At 45.9% G+C, this 24,855-nt stretch overlaps 1 protein-coding gene across 2 annotated transcripts in view; it reads right to left on the bottom strand.

The window, feature by feature from the left end:
• Positions 1-200: 200 nt before the first annotated feature.
• The window catches only part of TMEM178B (transmembrane protein 178B), a gene marked incomplete at both ends in the record, with an annotated part of 359,634 nt that continues 334,979 nt past the window's right edge, over positions 201-24,855 (bottom strand). For both annotated transcript variants that reach the window (XM_082846991.1, XM_082846992.1), the window contains one exon: positions 201-451. In XM_082846991.1, the coding sequence (XP_082703117.1) occupies positions 201-451 (251 nt within the window). The remainder of the gene's footprint in view (positions 452-24,855) is intronic.

Here is a 24,855-nt window from a genome sequence, read left to right as displayed (position 1 = left end):
GAAGAGCCACGTGATGGGAACGCTTTCCCCATCTTGGTGACGAGGCAACACAAAGTCCGACGAGATGCAGGTGCCTAAGCCAGCTCCACTCTGCCTCGGCACTGGCACCATCTTGATTGAGTTCTGTTGTATATATGTATATTATATATATATTTATATATATATATATATATATATATATATGTATGGGTTTGTTTTTTTTAGCACACTGTCCCATTCTCGGGTCTGGATTTGGGGCAGTTGGTCCTCGGGACAGGTTGGACAGAAGGGGCCAAGGTACAGAAGAATCCCGAGATTAGCGTGAGGCCCAGGCCCCCCCAAGCACAGAACATGGACCATCCGTAGCCATGGCTGATGTCGTCGGGGAGTCCGTACAGGTAGCGTGGGTAGCGTGACAGCTCAAAGTTGATCCCGGCCACACAGGTGCACAGTGAAATGATGCAGAAAGTTCCTGGAGGAGAAGGGAAGAAACAGGGGTGGGGTAACAGAGAAGGAAAGGGAAGAGGAGAGGGAGAGAGAAAGAGAGAAGTGAGGTTTACTACATTTTCGATTTTCTTGAGTAGAAACAATGAGGAGATCCAGGTAAGAGTAACCTGCTAACGAGATCAGTATTTGGAAGTATTCATGGAGAAGGGAATAGTATCAAGGCTTCCTCATGCTTCAATAACGGCCCAGTCTTGGATAAACTCGGGGAGTCTCTCCTTTGGGGAAATACTAAAAATATATCACATGAAAGTTTGTGTAGGGTGCAGTGAAGCAGGAGAGTATTCAGCTCATTTTTCGAAAGCCTTTAAAATTCAGTCTTTCCTTGGAGACGCAGAAAACACCCCCCACTGCTACTTCTTTAAAGAGAGAAACATTTTTACTCTTTTCTTTTCCATACACAATGTCTCATACGATATTAGGTTTTCCTTTAATCCATTTACCAACCAGCCATCCAAATCCTGGAAGCCTTTTCCCGTAAGACATTTCCCAGCGTTTTCTGTGGAAAACTAAGCCTAGGAGATAACTCCTTCACGACGTGGCAGCAGAGTCGATGACTCTGGGAAACTCTGTGCGTCACTTCTCACCCACTAAGATTCATCATCCACAGTAACATACGTTAACTTGTCCAGCTTAGTCTCACAAAGTATTTCACGAACTTATTCAATGATGCTCCTTTAAAAAAAGAACCAATGCTCCAATTAACCTCCAATGAGAAGGCTGCCACAAGAGACACAATGTTATCAAATAGAACAGAATTATAAGTCCACTTTTAGCCAATAGATAGTTGATGTACCTAAAATGAGTTTAAGACCTTTTCTCGATATTTGCTGTGTCTAATGTTTCCTCTGTCACTGCAGATAGGAGAGCAATGGCCTGAAGAAGTCAAGTCTGGAAAAGGCTGGGTGGGGTCGATAGTACTGCAGGGGTCCAGGCACTTCAGGGGCTGTGCTCTGCGTTTCCAAAGACCACTAATTCAGGAGCAGAGCAGAGGGCGGTCCAGAGGCAGGAGACCAGTTAGGAGCTGTAGTCAAGGGGAGAAGGAAGGAGGGGTCTGGCGAGGAGGGAGCAGGGCAGGGCTGAATGACTGTTAGTGAATGATGGCTGGTAGAGGCAATGGAAAGCAGTGAGTCAGGGGTGACCTGGGCACAGGTGCCGCATAAGTAAAATTGTGTGGGTGGGAAGCATGTAGGTGTACATATGTGTGCGTGTGTGTGTGTGCACGTGTGTGCGTGTACATGCTTGTGCATGTGCGTGCAGCGACAGTCATCGTGTACAAACAGATATGGTACCATCATTACCTGGGAAAACTGGGGGGGGTCACAAAGCACCCCGAGTCTCTCCTGCTGTGCCCTGGGGTTCCGACGGAATTCTAAGACGGCACCCAGGGTGGATTAGGTCTCATCCCAGACTTTCTTAATCGGAATCTTAGGGAGAGGATGGGAATCTCTCCTTTTTAAAAGTTCCGCAGATGATTTCTGTTGATCGGCCTGGTAAGACCCTGTGTTAGGGCAGAGGTCCTTTGTATAACCTTGAGGCACAGATGCAGGTGAGGGAAGAAGCAGAGGGGGGGCCACAGGGAAGGAGGCAGCCGGTGGGACCCTGGCCAAGGACAGCGTGATGGCTTGGCCATCACTGAACTGAAGAAAGCTTCGTATTGACACCAGTTTCAAAGACTCCAAACTCCAACAAACGAGAGCTGGCCTGCTTATGCCTCAAGTACGCTTTCAATTTCTGGTTCAGAAACCTGAGTGTGCGATGACGTCATCTACTAAAATTTAGATTTAGGACAGGAAGAGGGAGAGAGAGCACGCACACGTGTGCACGCGTGCTGAGTTCAAATCTGAGCTGCCCTTGGGATGTTAAGGCACTTGGCACCGTGGGTCTGGAGCCTGGTAGTAATTTCTGAGCTAGAGATGTGGACTGAGTCATCATCTTATAGACTGAAGCTCTGGATGGGACTGAGGTCACCCAAGGGCTCTCTATAAACTGTATCCACATAGGATACTTTTAAAAATGGAGACATTTCTTCTCATCAAATTGTGCACAGTGATTTGTTCCCGGGAGAGAAGGTCGATCTCAAGGAAGTTTTGATCTTCCCAAGCTACCAGTAGCTGAAAAAGCTTGAGAGACACTATTTTAAGGGTGTTCTGCAAGCAGAGCAGACAGGACACAAAGATGTGGTTGATAAATCAAGACCTAATTACTTAATTACCATATGGACTTAATTAGCTACCAATTGGAAGTGGCCCAGCTTGTTGGTAACATACATCTTGTTGTCATGTTAATAGGGTTAGTTGGGATATCTTCCTGCCTCCACTTCCTGTCAGTTGTTCTGTGACTCTGGAACCTTTAAAGATTTCTGTAGTTTGTTAGCTCCCGTCAATATTCCCGTAGATGGGAAAAAACTCTGAGGGCTCTCACTTAAGACGGCGCGTTACGCAGGTCATCTGTACAACATGTCAGGAAAGCCCGTTGTGACAGAGAGAGAAGAGTTGAAGCAGCTTCTGTCAGCTACCATAGACACGGCTGTTTTCCGTTCGGAGCAAGGATTTATATTTTTATGTACTTCTGCACTTATAAATTCAAGTTTGGAAACGTGCATTAATAACTGGAAATACACACGGCAGGAGTACCGGAGTGTGGGGGGACGAGGGGCACAGGCGCGCAAGGACCCTACCTGACCCAGCTTTCTGTCTCAGGTGATGAGCCCAGCTCTCAGACCTGTGGACTGGTGCCCAACCGGGAAGGGTGGGGTGCAGAACTCCCCCTACCACCACCAACTCTGAGGGGTTCTCTGGGGAACTAATAGAGATTCTAAATGTTTCTGCTAGAAAACATCCTCAATTAAAGGGCGGTAATAGATATTACAGCACGGGGGATTGCAGCCTCCTTCCGCTCACCCTAAAGTACAGTGGTCCTTTGGGCAAGTATAAGGCTCTCCTCTCCCCTCAAGGAACAGGCCGTGGCCTGGGTCCTTTTATTTCCCGGGAGCACTTATCGATTGGTGAGTGAGGATCCAGAAAGGCAAACGTAATAATGCGTGGTCACATCTTCTCAGTAATTCCCCCCCCATGGCTTGGGATTTGAGCCTCACTCCAATCAGCCTCCAAGACTAAGACTAACTGTAGTCACAGTTAGCAATTAAGTGAAATGAACTACCCAAGCCCTTCCCTTTGGAGCAAGGCTCTGCTGTGTGGCCAGAACTGGCTGTAACACTGGCCAGGCAAGTAGGGACAGCAGCAGCGCGGCTGTCGGACCTAAGTGACGTCAGGTCTGGGGAGGCAGGTTAACTGCAATGGGGCAGGCGGAAGGGGACATTCCTGTGGCCGCCGGCTCCACGGTGTACCCAACGGCCAATCAGCAAATATCTGTTGAACTTCTGTGTTTGTGCCAAGCATTATGCTAGATGCTAGGGGGATAAAAAGGAGAATAAGATAGGATCACTGTTCTTAAGAATTTTTAATAAAGTCTAAAATAAAAAGATGAAAAAAAATCTTATAATCTCGCTGGGGATATGAGACAGATATAACTGAAAAGCTGAGGATGAAGTGAAAATAGCACCAGACTGGGGATTAAGAGACCTGAGTTTAGTATCAGCTCTGAATCTTTGGTCCCCTCATCTGTAAAATCAGGGCGCTGGAGCAGACAGCTCTAAGGTGGCTCCTATATCTAGCCATGTTTAGGAAAAGAAGGGCTAATACCCAGAGGTAAATGGTAAGAGACAACTATGCTGGGCCAGGGAAGGTTTCCCAGAGGAAGCAGTGTCTTGAAAAATGAACAGGGTGTCCGCAGGCAATAAAGAGAACGGGGTCTGCACCTGGCCTGGAGAGCATCCCCCCTTCAACCCCAGTGCCCCAGTGTCCTAGGTCTCTAAGTCTGAGTCGAGAAGGCATGTCCACATCCCACTCCCATCGTGCCTCTAACTTCTGAAATGCTCACCGCTGCCATCCTGGTCAGGCTTCCATCATCTCCCACAGAACCTCTGGTAACAGATCATGGGTTCCCTGCCTTCTTCTTCCAGTGATATTTAAACACATTTAAATCCCACCTTCCTTACCCTGCCTGTATGGGCTTACCTGAGTGGACGCTTCCTACCGATCTGACCTCATTTCTCACCTTGACCCCCATACTCCCTGTACTCTAGCTAAGAAGAATGGCCTTCTTCTTGAGATCTTCTGGGATCTCAATTCAAACGCCATCCTCTCAGAGACCCTTCCTGACCCTCTCCTAAAGCAGTCCCTCCTCCAGTGGTTTTCAAACCCTGTTCCATGGAGGTGCCTCAGGAGCTGCCACTGGGAAAGGAAGAGGGAGTAAAAGAGCCTCCCGGCCCTCTCTCCTCTCTGTGGCCAGAAGAGCCCTGCTTTGATCTGTTTCCACGTGAAATTTCACTTGATCTAAACATTTTTGAAAAGCACCAGCCTTGTCCATTCACAAGGGGACCGTAAGGCCTGTCATTGCAGGAACTGTAAAGCTTTGGACAGCAAAGTGCAATGGCTCTTCTATTAGTTTCAAGTCCATGCCTTTGGCCGAAACAGCTAATCAATCTCAACCCTTATTCCTGCTGGCCTCAGACTCCGACTCAGCCCAGCCCTCCCCAGCAGCCAGCCGCAACGAGTCAGTTGCAGCGGGTTGCAAGGAGAAATGACACCCAGTTACCCTTTCCGTGCCAGGACTCTCACACATTTGGACTCAGAGCTCAGGAAGTCCAGTTAGATGAGACCACACCACCCCATGTGCCCGCAGCCTGAGAGCCAGTGCTAACAAGACCCACTGGCACAGAGGGAACAGTGTCGTCCAGACCCCTCTGGTGTCCCCATTTGCAAACTGCACCTGTGAGCGGGAAGGCATGGCCAAGGAGTGGAACGCACTCTGCAAACATAAATGCTTCCTTTTGATTCCAACACAGCACCTGCTTCCTTGGATGACCAACCCCACCTGGAGCTCTTGCAGGAATCAAACCCATGATGTCACCTGGCAACCCATGGGCCAGCCCCAGTCACCGGTGTCTGAGTGTCCCGTCAGCGCCTAGCTGGAAGGGGCGAGGGCTGCGTGGGGTTCTGGGATCACTGGCCGCACGCCCGCCGGCCGCCCCCCACCCCTCCGCTCCGCTCCAGGCACCGCTGAGGCTTGAGTGAGGGCGAGACCGAGAGAAGGGTTTCCCTGCCCAGCCGGCCGACTTCTTGTCCCAGCGCCAAATACAGCCCCCTCACCAAGCTCCTCGCATTGCTGCCGTTTCTAATTAACGTTTCTCTGGTGCCGATATTAGATTCTAGTTTTCTCCCCACTTTTAGTTTCTGGGCTGTCTGACAACTTCCTCCTGCTTGGCTATCTCTTCCCTGAGTTTCCAAGCTGCCCCTTGATCCAGGCTTGGTCCCCCTCCCTAGATGTCCCTGTCTGTCTCCTCCTTTGTCTTTTCAGACTTGGGGCTTGTCAGTCTTCCTCTGAAACCACATTCCATACTCTTTCTGGCCACTTCACCCCCTCCTCTGATTTGAACTACCACCAGAACATGAGCGCTTCATAGGATTGTGTGACAGTATGCGCTATCACATGTTATGTAATTCTGCGTCCCAATCCCCAGGGACACGGTATGTTTGAGGTACTCCCTGGCTACACACAGGATTTCCACTGCTTCCCCCATAATTCCCAATTCCCTTCAGTTTCTGACTTTTTTTTCTTTCAAAGTCTTCCTTCCCTAGAAGGGTGGTCAAGCATCCCAGTTTGCCTGGGAGTTGGTGAGGGTAGAGGGTGTGTCCCTGGTAAGTGTGACTTTTGGTCCTAAAACTAGAAAGATGTGGGCTAAGGAGTACACATTGGTCACCCTTCCTACACGTTCCCTCCTGCCCTGCACTCTGGGGCCAATCGGTGACACTGCAATGCCTACAGAAATGAATCCTCGCTTGTACGTTACAGAAAACCTAAACCCTTAACCCAGTGGAAGCACAGAAACTTGGATCCCTGGGTCTGTTGTCACGTTAAGAAATGCCTGGCCAGGAGAGCACTGTTTTGGGGTAGTTCATTCTTCTGCAACCTTGAAGTGTCACCAGGGAGCACTTAATCTGCCACCCCAAATGGTTCTATCCCAGTACCACCTGGTAGGTTGATTACCAAGATATGTTTAAGCTGATATCCAGAGTTTTGGCGTTAACCTCTGCTCAGCCCGCTTCCGAGCAGTGACTGCGGGTACGTAAGGCGGGCGAGATGGGCCCTCCCGCGTGGCTGCTGCTTTAGCACCCACAGGAGGGGAGGGGAGAACACGTCTCCACTTCTTTCAGGGACTGTTGGAGAAGCCACGCAGTAACACCGCGGCCACGGACCCTGTGGAGAAACAGCATCAAAACTGTGGCCTCAGGCAAGGCAGCGAAGGGCTCTTACTAACTCATTGCCTAGGAAACCGAGGGCCTCGAGAAGGTTCTCACGGGAATCCAGGGCGGTCACATATTGTGTGCAGAGGCATTTTCCCAAATAGCTATTCCTTCTGTGACCAAGTTGTACCCAAAACTTCACTGGAGTATAATTTCTGCAGCTTTCCAGGGCCAGAAATCCATCTGTGTGACATTTTCTGCTCTTGGGAATAAGGAGTGCCGCCTGCTTATCCCTGACCCTCACGTGGTGCCTTGTTGCTATGGTGGCCAGAGGGCCTCTGTCCTGACCCCAGCCCCACAGGTCGCTGCAAAGCTGTCTCTGCAGAAGTGCCCTTGTGGACGTGTGTGTCAGGGAGGTCAGGAAGCAGCCCAATCCTCTCTCTAAGACTCTCTCCCTTGCGCCCCCTCTGATCTTTAAAACCGTAAAGAAGCAAATTGGCAAGCAGAAAAAGGATCCCTCCTCCTTTAACAGTGGTATGCATCCCAGGAAGCTGATGTATACAAGCCCTTCCTTTGCTTAGATTAAATGCCTCAGCAGCATTTAGCTCTTGATAGCACTTTATAGCTTTGCTCAGACCTGCACGGAATATAAATTACTGTTGAATTATACACCATTGCATCAGCGGCAGCCAGCAGGCAGGTCACATGGGGCTTTACAGCCAAGGTGCCTTAGGGGTTCACTGGGATGAGGCAGGGGGTGGTGACAGGCTCCGGGGGAGAACACACTGCAGGGGATGGGGCCCTGAGCTAAGACAAAACCATCCATCATTCTGCAAACTCTGCAGATGCTCTAGGCAGTCATTGCATAAATGCCACCTCACCCCCAAGGCAAGCGGCTTTTGTATCCCCGAGCCTGTGTCTGCACACTGCAAGGCTGGTCTACGTCCGGGCATGATTATGCCACAGTAATGCCACATCCTCAACTCAAGCGACGAAAGGGACTGGCTGGTTCAAATAGCTTGGCATTGACTCTAAAGAAAAAACCTCTGCGTTCCTATCATAGCACATGGAGTCTCATCCCTTGGTTTTCCATATCTCCTCACAAAATTCCTAAATTGAAGCCCTAATCCCCCAATATTTCAGAATGTGACTGTATTTGGAGATAGGGCTGTTAGAGAGCTAATTAAGTGAAAATGAGGCTCTTAGGGTGGGCCCTAATCCAATGTGACTGGTGTCTTTGTAAGAAGAGGAGATTAGGACATACAAAGAGATATGAGACAGCTGCACGCACAGAGGAAAGACCACATGAAAAGGCAGCAAGAGGGAGGCCATCTGCAAGGCTGCGAGAGAGGCCTCAGAGGAAGCAACCCTGATGACACCTTCATCTTGGACTTCCAGCACTGTGAGAAAATGAATTTCTCTTGTTTAAGCCGCCCAGCGTGTCATATTTTGTTTTGGCAGCCAATGCAATCTGATACAACAGGTGGATATATGATAACTGGCTTATTAACAGAACGTTACAATACATGATAAAATAAGCTCTGTTTCCAGACTTTATGGCTACCGGTAACTAAAACAGGCATCTGAACACAGCCGTACAAAACGCAGCTGCCGGGCATCGTGTGGGTTTTTCTCCGTCTCATCAACGCATCTACGCTCACTCCCCCTCAAGCCCCATCACGATACTTATTCTTCTGGGCGTATGTTGGATTTGATCCCCAGATCACTGGCCCTGGTGACCTCTACACCCAAGACTGAGCCTTTTCAAACTCGGGGAAACACCTAAAGGGCTGAGCCAATGGAAGAGAGCATCAGTGGGTTCAAATGTTGTCATGGGAATTTACTAAGGTCAAAGCGCCACTGTCCAGTCTCCTTAACTGGACTCTGCCGTTTCCATCCTTTACCCGGTCTACACAGGGTCCCTGCAGCTATCCTGGCAGTTAACCTTTACGGCCCAGTCCAAGCCCCGAATGGCCCAAGAAGTCTTCTCTGAGTATGCCCAGCACCAGATAATCCACATTTTTTTTCAGAAGCCCTAAAACTTTTCTGGTCTGGAACAGGCAATCTCACAATGAGCTATAGGAACCTTCTCTTGTTCTCTGTTTTAGTTTGTGTTCAGCTAGACTGTAATTTTCTCCAGAATTGGTCACGGTAGTGGTGTCTCCTTTCACATTAGATACAGCACTGCCCAGTAAATCCGTATCACTGGAGGAAACGGATTTCTGGGCTGTGGAGCTTTTAAATGAAAATATGGGCTTTGAAACCCAGAAGGGAATGGAGGCGGTATCACGGCTGGCCCTCCCACCCTCCTTTCTCCTAAATCGTTTTGCGGTTGCTGAGGTGTTTTTGCGTGCGTGTGTGTGCGTTCACGTGTGTGCCCACACAGGTACATGCCTACCTACCTTGTGTTTCAATGGGTGCCCTGGATTTCAGGAAGCATTTTTATTTTTAGGGAAATTCAGCATCAGAATAATACCCTCTCCGCAGGATTATTTTGAAGAGCGATAATAAGAAGTGTGAAAAGGCTGAGAGAAGTTAAGATTGCTTTCTATACGTAAGGTATGATATTAGAAATGGAAAGCTTTAAGCGAGGGTGAAGACAAATTGTTCCGGAGGACAAGAAAAATTGTGCTTGCTGCTTTTCACCTCCATCACCCGCTCCATTCTCTCCCGGCCCCGTCGCAGGACAAGTGCCAAACCAGGAAGCACTTGCTCTCAGCAGGGACCAGAGACAGTGCTCGCTCAGGACCCTTCGTTCTGTGGGCTTTGTTGGCACCCCAACCATGGAATTTGGAAGATCTCCGAATACACTTCTGAGACCCTCCTTAGTAAGGGAACCTATCTTTGGGCTCAGGTTGCAGCATCCAGTGGGGGTTAGTTACATCATGACATTGCTGGGTTTGCAAAGAAGCCTGTGGCTCAACTGGGATGGGTAAAAGGAAGCAGCTCTAAGAGAAGGGTTGGGAATAGCTAGGTGACATGAGTTGGGGACCTTTTATAAGTGCTGTAGAGGCTCTGACCGTGATTCCCCTGGAACGTAGAGGCGGCATTTATTAAATTATTATAAAATTCATTTATTAAACACCTATTGCCTAGTGGACTGTGAGAGCTATTTTTTTGTTTTGTTTTGTTTTGTTTAACATCTTTATTGGGGTATAATTGCCTTACAATGGTGTGTTAGTTTCTGCTTTATAATGTTTTGTTTTGTTTTCAGTCTACACAATACACTTGCCCTTCTTTCTTCTTTTGTTAAAGCACCACCACCATTCTTTCTCCCAGGAAAGCCATTCTGTGACCACAAGGATTAATTCAGGCAGGGGCAGTTGACTCAGGCCAAGCCTCAGTTTCTGTCTCTTCTGTACCTCTTGAGGTTGCCGTGAGATTACATACATTTACGTAAATCATCTATGCATATGCATTAATATATATATATATATATATATATATATATATATACACACATCATATAAATTATATAATTCACATCATAATCCTAAATTAAATAATTGGCTGAAGGTCCCAAAGTATAAGGAACAGAGCAAATATTTGATTTCGCTGTAAAGCCTCAAACTATTTGATTGTGGAAACACATGAGAACTACGCATCACACTTGCCTCCACTGGCCCCATTAAAACACAATATACCCCAGGGGAAGCAACCACTGGCCCACTCCACTCTTGCCCACCTGGTCTTGGATATTTCAGGGAATGAAAAGTTGGGAACATCTGAGCCTGGTGGTCTGTGGTGAGCTAAGACCTTTCCAAATAGGGCAGGAAAGTTCTAGAGAGGAAACGAATCAGGAGTGCAGCATCACATTTTTCTCAATGCGAACTTTTGCAGTTTTCTATCCATCTGGGCCTTGGTTCAGAGCTGAGAGTTAGTGGATCCAACTGGCTTCTTAACTAGACCAAGTGTGGCATCTACAGCTGTGTAGAAAGGAACGTTCTCAAGCTGTGAAGAGTGAGCTTCCAAGTGTAAGGCCACTTAGAGCATGCCATATTCCTGCCCCGGCTTCTCTTTTCTCTCCTTCTCTTTCTAGGCCAGCACTTTCTGGTGGACAAGGGTCCATGGAGCAAACTTTGAGAACCTTTAGGGCAGAGGGCAATCTTGCCCTGGGTTTCTTGCTAGGGACAATGTTTGAAGTCATACAAAACCTCCTGCAGACCATCTCAGATACTACAGCTCTCTGTCTGGTCTAACATTCACCTTCCTAAGTAGATACAAGGATTTTGCAGAGAAAGCCACATCACCAATGCCACCCCTACCCCCCAAAGCCAGCATGAAGCCCAATACAAGTAAATCTATCATTATGTTTGAATTCCTGTCTTGGTCATCATGAGGCTCTCCTGGCCCGCCCAGAGGTCCACCAAGTCAGCCTGCAACAGCTTCCTGGGAGGAGAGCTGCTACCAATGGGGATGTGGCTTAGTGGAGAGACAACTCCACCAAGAATCAGAAAATCCAGGTTCTGGTCCCATTCTTTCCCAGTAAGTGGATAAAGCACCTCATCTCTCTTGGCTATGATCAACCATGAAATACAGGGGGTAGGACCAGATCTCTGAGATCCTTCCAATTAAATGATCCTGTGACTCTAGTTATCGGGACAAAAAGGTACCATTCTCTCTGAATTGTTCTAGGACTTGCTGTCAGTTATTTCGTCAGACGTGAGCTGCCTGGAGAGAAGATACTGCTTCTCACCTCCTGACACGCACAGAAGGGCTGGTGCATGGGACCATTATTTGCCATCAATGTGCCTTTTATTAACTGAGGCTCAGCTCAAAACTGCCCTGATTTGAAACACGGAAGGATTGGGACCCAGCTGTTTAAGTGTCTGGAAGAACTTGGCTCCTGTAAGAAATCTCTCTGGCTTCTGCCCTATGTGATCCAAGCCAATGCCATGTTCATTAGCAGAGGAAGACGCTTGGGGTGGTAGCCAGAAGATCAGGGGAGTCTACCACCTGGTTTGGTGTATGTTTCCATATGCCTGGCACATTCGTCAGCCTGGCCTGGCCTTTCTTTGAGATGAGAACCTGGACCCAAGTGATTCTGGCGTGCTGTCACCTCACCACTGGGTCACTGGACACATATATAGATTTAGATGGATCAAGCGCTTATATATACTATTTTTAATAGGATAGGCATTGTCCCAAATGCTTTACAAATAAAATGGTAGTTCTTTGAATCCTCAAAGCAACCTTATGAGATTTAGATGGGGAAAGACACAGAGAGGTTAAGTAAATTGCCCAAGATCACCAGCTGCTCTGTACTGGAGCCAGGATTCAAATCCATGTTTTCGCCACTTGTTTTCTGTCATTCCAGTTATTTCATGTGCATGCGTGTTATCTCTAGAGCTGGACTGTAAGCAATGTAAGCAGAGAAGCTCTTTTCCCCAATAGGGCCCTATACCCAGTGGTGTTTAAGTAAGATTTACTGGGCTTCCCTGGTGGCGCAGTGGTTGAGAGTCCGCCTGCCGATGCAGGGGATGCGGGTTCGTGCCCCGGTCCGGGAAGATCCCACATGCCGCGGAGCAGCTGGGCCCGTGAGCCATGGCCACTGAGCCTGCGCATCCGGAGCCTGTGCTCCGCAACGGGAGAGGCCGCAACAGTGAGAGGCCCGCGTACCGCAAAAAAAAAAAAAAAAAATTTATCCACTAGATGGTGAGATTGGGAGAAGAGGCCCTATTGTTATCAAACGTGGTCGTGAGGAGGTTCTGGGTGCCCCTCAGACTCAAGGCTCAGTTAATAAAATCTCATTGCTGAATTCTCCAGAGAACTAGGAAACCCTATCACAACCGTACATAACTTCACTCCTATTTGTGTTGGGTAAAAGGGTGGCTTCCTGTAGAGGGACATGAGTTTCCTATGAGCAGCAGGATGGTGTGGCTGAGGAAGGAAAGGAGTCAAGATCAGAGCATTAACTCTTTTACAGTAAGGCAGTTAGTAGCTTCCCAGGAGGTCAGACACCAACCCCAGTGGGCAGAGTAAGCTGGTGGTCAGAAGACCCAAAGGAGCTCGGTACGGACCGCAGCCCATCAGAGGGCTCCTCCCCACAGTGCTCCTGGCTCGTCAGTGGGCCTCCACCTAACAACCCTTTTAGCTCCACTTTTGTCTGGGAGATTTAGGGAATGATCACTATTCACCGCTCTTCATTTTCTGAATTCAAACTCTGATGAGAAGACAGTCCCAGAAAGGAGGTAGACAGGATGGGAAATACCAGCTTTCTTACTGTTGAGGCAAGTGTGGCAACTGTGGCTTGGCCCCTGGCCACAATCAAGCTGAGTAACGCTTGCCCCGCAAGGCTGACATTTTAGGATGGTTTCCCCAAGGGAATGTTTGGGCCTGCAGGGCAGATACACTCACCCAGAAGTGACTCACACTGGTGGGCCAGAAGAAGAAAGGGAAATAGGCCTCCCACCTGGCCTCCTGATGCTGGCCTGAGCCTTGATCCTGGGAATACTGGCCACCCGGAGGAGCAAAGCACGGGCAGAAGACCCAGATGCTGCTGGGCTCCCCAGGCTTGGCCTCCTCTGGCAACCTCACCAATCGGAGAAGTCAGTCACCTCTTCTCCTGTAGAAGCAGGGCCTTAGGGCTTCCCTGGTGGCGCAGTGGTTAAGAATCCGCCTGCCAATGCAGGCGACACAGGTTTGAGCCCTGGTCTGGGAAGATCCCACATGCCGCGGAGCAACTGAGCCTGTGCACCACAGCTGCTAGAGCCTGTGCCCTAGAGCCGTGAGCCACAACAGCTGAGCCTGCATGCCACAACTACTGAGGCCCATGCGCCTAGAGCCTGTGCTCTGAAACAAGAGGCCCCCACAATGAGAAGCCTGTGCACCGCAACGAAGAGTAGCCCCCGCCCGCTGCAACTAGAGAAAGCCTGTGCACAGCAATGAAGACCCAACACAGCCAAAAATAAATAAATTAAATTAATTAAAAAAAAAAAGAAGTAGGGCCTTAAAAGGTAGACTTGGTGCCCTTCTAAAGAGAGGAGAGACGTTTCCTACTTTATGGGCCCAGATGGGAATGCTGAGATAAAGAGAAAATGCCATCTGATTTCCCTTGCCTGTACTAACTCAGGGACCCTAAAGAGCTGTGACCCAGAGGCTTCCTGGAAATGTGATTTCAGTAGAACTTGTCTGAAAATGTTGAGAGCTGAATTGGAAGCGATATTTTAATTAATTATCATTTAAAATAAACTGTAGCCTGGGAGTGTGGTGGAATGTTTAAGGGATTCCTAGGTTTTGTTACATGGGCAGTAGAAAGGACACAGCTATTGGCATTTCTTCCTCCCCAGGGCCAAAATTATGGGGTCAAATATCATACTAAATTTACATTTAACTTGACACAAAGCTGCTTAAGCTTTTTTTTTTTTTTTTAAGGTGAAAGGGGAGAGGGCAGACGGCAGAAACAGGAAGAACTACAATCCTGCAGCCTATAGAACAAAAACCACATTCACAGAAAGACAGACAAGATGAAAAGGCAGAGGGCTATGTACCAGATGAAGGAACAAGATAAAACCCCAGAAAAACAACTAAATGAAGTGGAGATAGGCAACCTTCCAGAAAAAGAATTCAGAATAATGATAGTGAAGATGATCCAGGACCTCGGAAAAAGAATGGAGGCAAAGATGGAGAAGATGCAAGAAATGTTTAACAAACACCTAGAAGAATTAAAGAACAAACAAACAGAGATGAACAATACAATAACTGAAATGAAAACTACACTACAAGGAATCAATAGCAGAATAACTGAGGGAGAAGAACAGATAAGTGACCTGGAAGACAGAATGGTGGAATTCACTGCTGCAGAACGGAATAAAGAAAAAAGAATGAAAAGAAATGAAGAGAGCATAAGAGACCTCTGGGACAACATTAAACGTAACAACATTCGCATTATAGGGGTCCCAGGAGGAGAGGAGAGAGAGAAAGGACCAGAGAAAACATTTAAAGAGATTATAGTCAAAAACGTCCCTAACATGGGGAAGGAAATAGCCACCCAAGTCCAGGAAGCACAACGAGTCCCATACAGGATAAACCTAAGGAGAAACACACTGAGCCACATACTAATCAAATTGGCAAAAATTAAAGACAAAGAAAAATTATTGAAAGCAGCAAGGGAAAAATGACAAATAACATACAAGGGAACTCCCATAAGGTTAACAGCTGATTTCTCAGTAGAAACTCCACAAGCCAGAAGGGAGTGGTATGAGATATTTAAAGTGATGAAAGGGAAGTACCTACAACCAAGATTGCTCTACCCGGCAAGGATCTCATTCAGATTCGATGGAAAATCAAAAGCTTTACAGACAAGCAAAAGCTAAGAGAATTCAGCACCACCAAACCAGCTCTACAACAAATGCTAAAGGAACTTCTCTAAGTGGGAAACACAAGAGAAGAAAAGGAACTGCAAAAACAAACCCAAAACAATTAAGAAAATGGTCATAGGAACAAAAATATCGACAATTACCTTAAACGTGAATGGATTAAATGCTCCAACCAAAAGACACAGGCTTGCTGAATGGATACAAAAACAAGAACCATATATACGCTGTCTACAAGAGACCCACTTCAGACCTAGGGACACATACAGACTGAAAGTGAGGGGATGGAAAAAGATATTCCATTGAAATGGAAATCAAAAGAAAGCTGGAGTAGCAATACTCACATCAGATAAAATAGACTTTAAAATAAAGAATGTTAAAAGAGACAAGGAAGGACACTACACAATGATCAAGGGATCAATCCAAAAAGAAGATATAACAATTATAAATATATATGCATCCAACATAGGAGCACCTCAATACATAAGGCAAGCGCTAACAGCTATAAAAGAGGAAATCAACAGCAACAAAAATAGTGGGGGACTTTAACACCTCACTTACACCGATGGACAGATCATCCAAAATGAAAAAAAAAAAAAAGGAAACAGAAGCTTTAAATGACACAATAGACCAGATATATTTAATTTATATTTATAGGACATTCCATCGAAAAACAGCAGATTACACTTTCTTCTCAAGTGTGCATGGAACATTCTCCAGAATAGATCACAATTTGGGCCACAAATCAAGCTACAGTAAATTTAAGAAAATTGAAATCATATCAAGCATCTTTTTCTGACCACAACGCTATGAGATTAGAAATGAGTCACAGGGTAAAAAACGTAAAAAACACAAACACGTGGAGGCTAAACAATACATTACTAAATAACCAAGAGATCACTGAAGAAATCAAAGAGGAAATCCAAAAATACCTAGAGACAAATGACAATGAAAACACAATGATCCAAAACCTATAGGATGGAGCAAAAGCAGTTCTAAGCGGGAAGTTTATAGCTATACAAGCCTACCTCAAGAAACAAGAAAAATCTCAAATGAACAATCTAACCTTACACTTAAAGGAACTAGAGAAAGAAGAACAAACAAAACCCAAAGTTAGCAGAAGGAAAGAAATCATAAAGATCAGAGCAGAAATAAATGAAATAGAAACAAAGAAAACAATAGCCAAGATCAATAAAACTAAAAGCTGGTTCTTCGAGAAGATAAACAAAACTGATAAACCATTAGCCAGACTCATCAAGAAAAAGAGGGAGAGGACTCAAATCAATAAAATTAGAAATGAAAAAGGAGAAGTTACAACAGACACCACAGAAATACAAAGCATCCTAAGAGACTACGACAAGCAACTCTATGCCAATCAAATGGACAACCTGGAAGAAATGGACAAATTCGTAGAAAGGTGGAAATTTCCAAGACTGAACCAGGAAGAAATAGAAAATATGAACAGACCAATCACAAGTAATGAAATTGAAACTGCGATTCAAAATCTTCCAACGAACAAAAGTCCAGGACCAGATGGCTTCACAGGTAAATTCTATCAAACATTTAGAGAAGAGCTAACACCCATCCTTCTCAAACTCTTCCAAAAAACTGCAAAGGAACACTCCCAAACTCATTCTATGAGGCCACCATCACCCTGATACCAAAACCAGACAAAGATACTCCCAAAAAAGAAAATGACAGACCAATATCACTGACGAATACAGATGCAAAAATCCTCAACAAAGTACTAGCAAACAGAATCCAACAACACATTAAAAGGATCATACACCATGATCAAGTGGGATTTATCATAGGGATGCAAGGATTCTTCAATATACGCATCAATCAATGTGATACACCATATTAACAAATTGAAGGATGAAAACCATATGATCATCTCAATAGATGTAGAAAAAGCTTTTGACAAAATCCAACACCCGTTTATGATAAAAACTCTCCAAAAAGTGGGCATAGAGGGAAACTACCTCAACATAATAAAGGCCATATATGACAAACCCACAGCAAACATCATCCTCAATGGTGAAAACTGAAAGCATTTCCTCTCAGATCAGGAACAAGACAAGGATGTCCACTCTCACCACTATTATTCAACATAGTTTTGGAAGTCCTAGCCATGAGAATCAGAGAAGAAAAAGAAATAAAAGGACTATAAATAGGAAAAGAAGAAGTAAAACTGCCACTGCTTGCTGATGACATGATCCTATACATAGAGAATCCTAAAAATGCCACCAGAAGACTACTAGAGCTAATCAATGAATTTGGTAAAGCTGCAGGATACAAAATTAATGCACAGAAATCTCTTGCATTCCTATACACTAATGATGAAAAATCTGAAAGAGAAATTAAGGAAACACTCCCATTTACCACTGAAACAAAAAGAATAAAATACCTAGGAATAAACCTACCTAAGGAGACAAAAACCTGTATGCAGAAAACTATAAGACAGTGATGAAAGAAATTAAAGATGATACCAACAGATGGAGAGATATACCATGTGTCTGGATTGGAAGAATCAATATTGTGAAAATGACTATACTACCCAAAGCAATCTACAGATTCAATGCAATCCCTATTAAATTACAATGGCATTTTTTAACAGAACTAGAATAAAAAATCTTAAAATTTGTATGGAGACACAAAAGACCCCGAATAGCCAAAGCAGTCTTGAGGGAAAAAAGCAGAGCTGGAGGAATCAGACTCCCTGACTTCAGACTATACTACAAAGCTACAGTAATCAAGACAATATGGTACTGGCACAAAAACAGAAACGCAGATCAATGGAACAAGATAGAAATCTCAGAGATAAACCCACACACCTATGGTCAACTAATCTATGACGAAGGAGGCAAGGATATACAATGGAGAAAAGACAGTCTGTTCAATAAGTGGTGCTGGGAAAACTGGACAGCTACATGTAAAAGAATGAAACTAGAACACTCCTTAACCCCATATCCAAAAATAAACTCAAAATGGATTAGAGAGCTAACTATAAGACCGGAGACTATAGAACTCTTAGAGGAAAACATAGGAAGAACACTCTTTGACGTAAATCACAGCAAGATTTTTTTTGATCCACCTTCTAGAGTAATGGAAATAAAAACAAAAATAAACAAATGGGACCTAATGAAACTTCAAAGCTTTTGCACAGCAAAGGAAACCATAAACAAGACGAAAAGACAACCCTTAGAATGGGAGAAAATATTTGCAAACGAATCAACGGACAAAGGATTGATTAATCTCCAATATATACAAACAGTTCATGCAGCTCTATGTCAAGAAAAAACAACCCAATCCAAAAATGGGCAGAAGACCTAAATAGACATTTCTCCAAAAAAGACATACAGATGGCCAAGAAGCACATGAAAAGCTGCTCAACATCCCTAATTATTAGAGAAATGCAAATCAAAACTACAATGGGGTATCACCTCATACCAGTTAGAAATTAAAGAAATTAAATTAAAGAAATTAAAGATGACATCTTAATGTCATCTTAATGTGATCTTAATGTCAATGACATCTTAATGTCATCTTCTGATGATGTCATCATCAGAAAATCTACAAACAACAAATGCTGGAGAGGGTGTGGAGAAAATGGAACCCTCTTGCACTGTTGGTGGGAATGTAAATTGATACAGCCACTATGGAGAACAGTATGAAGGTTCCCTAAAAAACTAAAAATAGAATTACCATATGATCCAGCAATCCCACTACTGGGCATATACCCAGAGAAAAGCACAATTCAAAAAGACATGCACCCCAATGTTCATTGCTGCACTATTTACAATAGCCAGGTCATGGAAGCAACCTAAATGCCCATCGACAGATGAAATGGATAAAGAAGATGTGGCACATATATACAATGGAATATTGCTCAGCCATAAAAGGGAATGAAACTGGGTCATTTGTTGAGACGTGGATGGATCTAGAGACTGTCATACAGAGCGAAGTAAGTCAGAAAGAGAAAAAGAAATATCGTATATTAACGCTTGTATGTGGAACCTAGAAAAATGGTACAGATGAACCAGTTTTCAGGGCAGAAGTTGAGACACAGATGTAGAGAACAAACATATGGACACCAAGGCGGGAAAGCCGCGGGGTTGTGGGAATGGTGGTGTGGTGAATTGGGAGATTGGGATTGACATGTATACACTGATGTGTATAAAATTGATGACTAATAAGAACCTGCTGTATAAGAAAATAAATAAAATAAAATTTAAAAATTAAAAAAAAAAGAAAGAAAAAAATGAAGTGAGTGTACATGGGGAAAATATTTGAAATCAGGGATCACTGGCAAATAACGTAAAATATTAAAGATGGGTTTTGGAAAAATAAAAAAAAATAAAAGATGAAATGGATTTTTTTCCTCATTCACAATAGAGTTTAGTTACATAGAGATGTATGTAAACGGATATGTATTAATGACATGTGAAATCCTAAACGAGAATGAATAAATAAGGACTTGGCATGCTTCTTCCGAAGAGTGGCCAACTCCAAGTCTAGGAGCAGTTTCATTGGATAAATGAACATTAAAAGGCCTTTAAGGGGCAACAATAAGAACCGGGCAAGTTGACTCAATTCTCCCTTTAGCCTCAGTCATTAGCTCCCCTGCGAGGCTGCTCCTGATACCCAGCAGAGAGACGCTCCCTTTCTCTGCTGCACCCACAGTCCCCTCTGTTACAGCACCGATCACTCTGCCTGGGTGTCCTTAAGGCAGGGACCATGTGTGTCCTGGGTACTAGCACAATGCCTAGCACACAGTGGGCACCAATCAATGTTTATTGAGTTGAATTTAGTTTGTAAAGCAAATAATTAGCAAGTGCAATAGGATTGTCTCCAAATACTTTAAGGATCATTGGAGGAAGAAAGTAATGACTTTAATTGATCTTACTTTAGCAGAGAGGACCCAAGTCCAATAAGTCAAAGTTACCAGAAGCCAAATTAAGGTTGTTTTTGTTTTTTTTAATCTTTGAAAAAATTTTTTGGCCGCATCACGTGGCGTGTGGGATCTTAGTTCCCCGACCAGTGAACCAAACTCCCTGTGGCGGAACTGCAAAGCCTTAACCAGTGGACCACCGGGGAAATCCCCATATTAAGGTTTAAAAATAAAAAAGAGCAAAATGACAACTGGCAAAGTCAGCAAGAAGGAGGCCCCCTGCCACCACAGAGGCTTTGACCCAGAGGGGAGGCAGGAAATGATCTAGATTTCTGCTCTCCAAGGTCTTCACAATGAGGTAAGTACCATCAAAATGTTACAAAGGGATGTCTGAGTCCAGAGGAAGAGTCTGGTTTTAGTTAAGCTGATTCAGAAAGGTTTCTGGAAGACACTGACTATAAATTGAACCTTGAGGAAAGCACAGGGCTTCAACAGGCAGAGAAAGGTGGCATGGTGGCAGACAACGACAGGTGGTCTGAAGGGGAGGGAACACAGGATGTACGGCTGAAGATGGGACTGTGGCCGACATTAAGCTCCAGGCCAGGGACATGGGCTTTTACAGACCATACAGAACCACAGAATGTTTCTCATCAGACAAATGACATGGTAATAAGTGTATTTTAGAAAGGTGGTATGGTGCAAAGATGGAATTTAGTGGAAAGCAGGGAAATGAATACTTAAGGAATGTTTATCCTCGGCTAGATGTTTTTCCTATGTATTATTTCATCTTTACAGCAACATCTCAATTTTACAGATGAGAAAATAGAGGCTCAGAGGTTAGCAACTAAGTGGTGGGACAGAGAGTTCCACTAGGGGCTCTACAATAGTAATAGAGGCCCACGTGGTGCTCAGGGGTTGGAAACAAGTGAATGGGCCCCAAAGATTATTGCAAAGGGAATATTGGCAGATGTTGATAATTGATGGAAAGGTGTGGGATGAAACTGGAAAAGTGAAAAATGATCCAGGGGTAACTGACAGACACACGTGCTGAGGAAGTCAAGAAACGCAGCTCATTTCATTGGGGGAAGGGAAAGGATGGTGTCCAGAGTAAGCCAGGTGTTTGGTATGTATGCAAAAAACATAAAGCACATGTATGTAGAGAAAGGACAAGCCTAGTTCAAGGCATGCTTGAGGTTCCAGAAGGGGGAGATGTCTAGCGAACAATGAAAAACATGAGGCTGGAGCTCAGAAAAGACTGTTCCATGCACAGGTTCCAGACTCATCTGTGCAGAGACAGTGATCACTGTGAAGGTAGGTGTTGTTGACAAGGGGGGCATGTTTATAGGGAAAAAGAAGAGTATTGAAGACCATATCTACAGGTGGAGACAAGAGCAAAGAAAATAGAAGGGCACAGAGAAAAGCAAAAATCATGAGTGTGTTATCATGGAAGACAAGTGATGAGAGTTTCAGGAAAGATGGAGATGGGTAAATCTGAGGGAGCTCAGGAAGAGAGGGTTCAAGGACAGGTGAGCAGCCGGAAGTTAGCAGGTCTCCAAGCAGCTTCTGTGACGTGGTAGGAACAGACTCCAGGCTTCAAGAGGCGAAGTGGGTTGGTAGCCGAGCCACAGAAGTAATAAGTAAGGATTATTCTTTTTGCTACACGAGTCGCAAGCTTCGTCTTTTGTCTCAGAGCATGTGGAAAGATAAGGTCCTCATTTTCCCATTTCTCTAGGAAACATTCCTTGAACAGAATCAGCCTCATGTTCTCCGCCACCCCGAGAACAATGCCATTTGTCCACTACGATGACATGTCCGTGTGGGGTCGTCTCTTACCCTATCAGGTCATGAAGCTGCTTGAGATTCATAAAGATGTCAGCAAGTTCATTATTATTTGGGAGATACCGCTGCCTGGTGATTAAAAACCCAGTCTTCAGAGTTAAATAGATTTGAGTTGATCTGGGAACTATGTGACCTTGGGCAGGGTACTTAAACTTTCTAAGCAAGAGCTAGGAACTGCAAAGGAGGGAATACCCAGTGATAAACCGAGCACCCATGAACGAGAATGTAGTAAGTGCTCATTCTGTGCCTGGCGTGGTACTAAGCATGTTACCCATCTTGGCTTATTTAATTCCCGCGACAACCCTACAAGGTAGGTACTATTTTACAGCTGGTGAAACTGAGGTATATAAAGGCTACATCTGCCTAAGTTTGTAGAGCTTTGATTCAGACCTGACTCCAGGGTTGATCTCCACACATGTAGACCTAATGTAGGAGAGGTGGCCCCTCTGTGTCTTCTCTACCTGTCTTCCTCCTGTCCTGCCCCAAAGGGACATCTACCTGCCCCTTGCTGGTGGGGGCAGAGGCGGACCCCTCTGGCCTACGAATACTAACGGAAGCTGGTGGGTAAGCCTGCCTCTGACTTCTGGTTCAGTTCTCACGCCGCCTTCTTTATCCCAGGTGGCCTTGCCCAGTACCCTTTTCTCTTTCCTCCCACAGTTTCTAGGAACAGAGAAGAAAGGGGTCGGGGGTTAATCTGAAGGCCTTAGATTAAGGCTCCACCATTTACTTAATTGCATGACTCTAAGCCTGTTTCATGGCTCTCTGGGTCTAGTTCATTATCCACAAATTCAGGGTGGTAATGGCGACCTTAAGGGCTGCTGGGAAGATGAAAGGAAATACCGTTTGAAGAGCATCTACCATTGACGCTCCAAAAAGTGAGCTCTTCCCTTCCTGCCTGCCTCTTCCACCTGCCTTCTCAGGGGGTGTGAAGGTCAAACATGCCCTTACCCTCTCTTTGGAGCTCTGTGAACTAAAAACTGTCAGCTAAATCGTAATTGACCCTTTTAAAATCCTTTCTGGATGACCAGCACCTTCCTTCCCCAGGAATGGTAGACAGGTAGACTGAAGACATCCTCATCCTCCCGGCTGCTGAAATGACACGGAATTCCTTTGTTTTTAATATCTTGCATTTTAAAGGTGTCAGTCATTAAAAGGAAAACGGCTCATTTATCACGCTAATTGGTCGAGGTGTCTGACTCTCCTCTAAGATTGTGGGCAACACCGAGGCAGCGACGAGTTTTATTTTATTTTATCCTCCGACCACCTAGTACTTGGCCGGTACTTAACCGGCTGTTTATTGAGTAAATTATAAGCATTGGGCAGATTCTAACGGTTCACTAACGTGGGGATGGGCTCTTGTCTCTCACAGCCACGTCTTGGACATCCTAGATGTTCTGATGGCTTCTAATAGATAGGGTGAGTGTAGTTTTCAAACCCCAAATCAAGGCACATGGAATGAGACATGATCTAATAAGAGGTTAAGTGCATTTGAAATCAGGAGACCTCTAGAATGTCAGGGAGAGAACAGCTCTACACAGCCACTCATTCTCCAATTATTTTATACCGGGAAGCAAAATGCAAGTGACTCTCCATCTGTCCCAAAAGCCCAAGTTCTGTTGGGATGAAGAGGCACGTCCACGAGAGCAGAATTCACGTACACCTCTGGGGCTGTAATGCTTTAAGGTCTCCCCAGAATCATTCCCCACCAGCACCTCCTAGGCCTTCAAGGCCATCACCACCAGACCCCGGATGGTGTACACAGCAATCGGTACAGGCTTGCTAAGCGCCTCTCTACCTCTGCCCACAGTGGGCATCGTCCACAATGAGGTCCAGGGGCGGGGTGGGGGGCAGACCTGGGCCCAGGGTGTGCTTGACGGCACACTGTGGGGGCCGGCTGCCCACCCTCCCTCACCCCCGCTCTCTGATCTGGGCCGCCTCTCCAAATCAGCTCTCTGGTCCCCAGGGGGAGCTGGGGCCCTGCGCCCGTGCACATACCCCAACTCATCTGCTGGTGAGGTCCTCTGAGTCTATCCAGGGGGCCCTTGTGTCTGGTCTGGGCCATTTTCCTTGGTGTCGGGTACTCTGGCTTCAGTCCCTGGACACACAGCACATCCCAGCCATCCAAGCAGTGAGGGTGACAGGAGCCTCTTGAGAGCAGAACCCCCTGTTCCCCTTCCCTGGGCGTGCCTATTTCTGATGCCACTTTTCCCTTCCTCAGACTCCTCTCTGCACCCAGGGCAGGAGAGAGGCAATTCCTCCTCACTTCCACCAGCTCCTCTCTCTTAAGTTCTTCCCAGGAGCAGATTTTTTTTTTTTTTTTTTTTTTTTTTTTGGCGGTATGAGGGCCTCTCACTGTTGTGGCCCCTCCCGTTGCGGAGCACAGGCTCCGGACGCGCAGGCTCAGCGGCCATGGCTCACGGGCCCAGCCGCTCCGCGGCATGTGGGATCCTCCCGGACCGGGGCACGAACCCGCGTCCCCTGCATCGGCAGGCGGACTCTCAACCACTGCGCCACCAGGGAAGCCCCCAGGAGCAGGTTTTAAGCCCCGTCGGAGGGGTCTCTGCATTTACTTCAGGAATGAGCGTTTTTCTTTGATGTATGACTTGTTTCAAGAGGCCAAGAACTTGCCAAACAAGTTCCTTTCCTCTGAACCTTGCTCACCTCTGTAAGGACATCCTAGAAGAGCCACAGGGAGGGAGGATTTTGAAGGTGCTTTAGAAATTACCTAAGTTTCCATGGCAATCAAGCACTGTGGAGTCACCACCACCGTCTGGGTCTTTCTGTTTCCGGTGAAAAGGCTGTTGGAGCAATCTGTTTTCTCAACAACCACTCCAAGAACGGAGAGGGGCTTCTGGCTACCCTGCCCCCTCTCCCTTCTCCTGGCTGCCCTTCCCCATCCCATTCTTGCCGATAGTCTACTGTCCGGAAGCAAGAGGCCCCAACTTAGAGCAGCGATGTTAGTATTTCTAGGAAAGACAGGAGGAGACCTCAGGTTGTCAGCATCCCAACCTGGGTC

Source organism: Leucopleurus acutus (assembly GCF_964270905.1).
Source record: "Leucopleurus acutus genome assembly, chromosome: 9".
NCBI classification, from domain to species: Eukaryota; Metazoa; Chordata; class Mammalia; order Artiodactyla; family Delphinidae; genus Leucopleurus; species Leucopleurus acutus.
The sequence above is the reverse complement of the archived record's forward strand: the minus strand, read 5'-3'. Positions and strand labels throughout refer to the sequence as shown.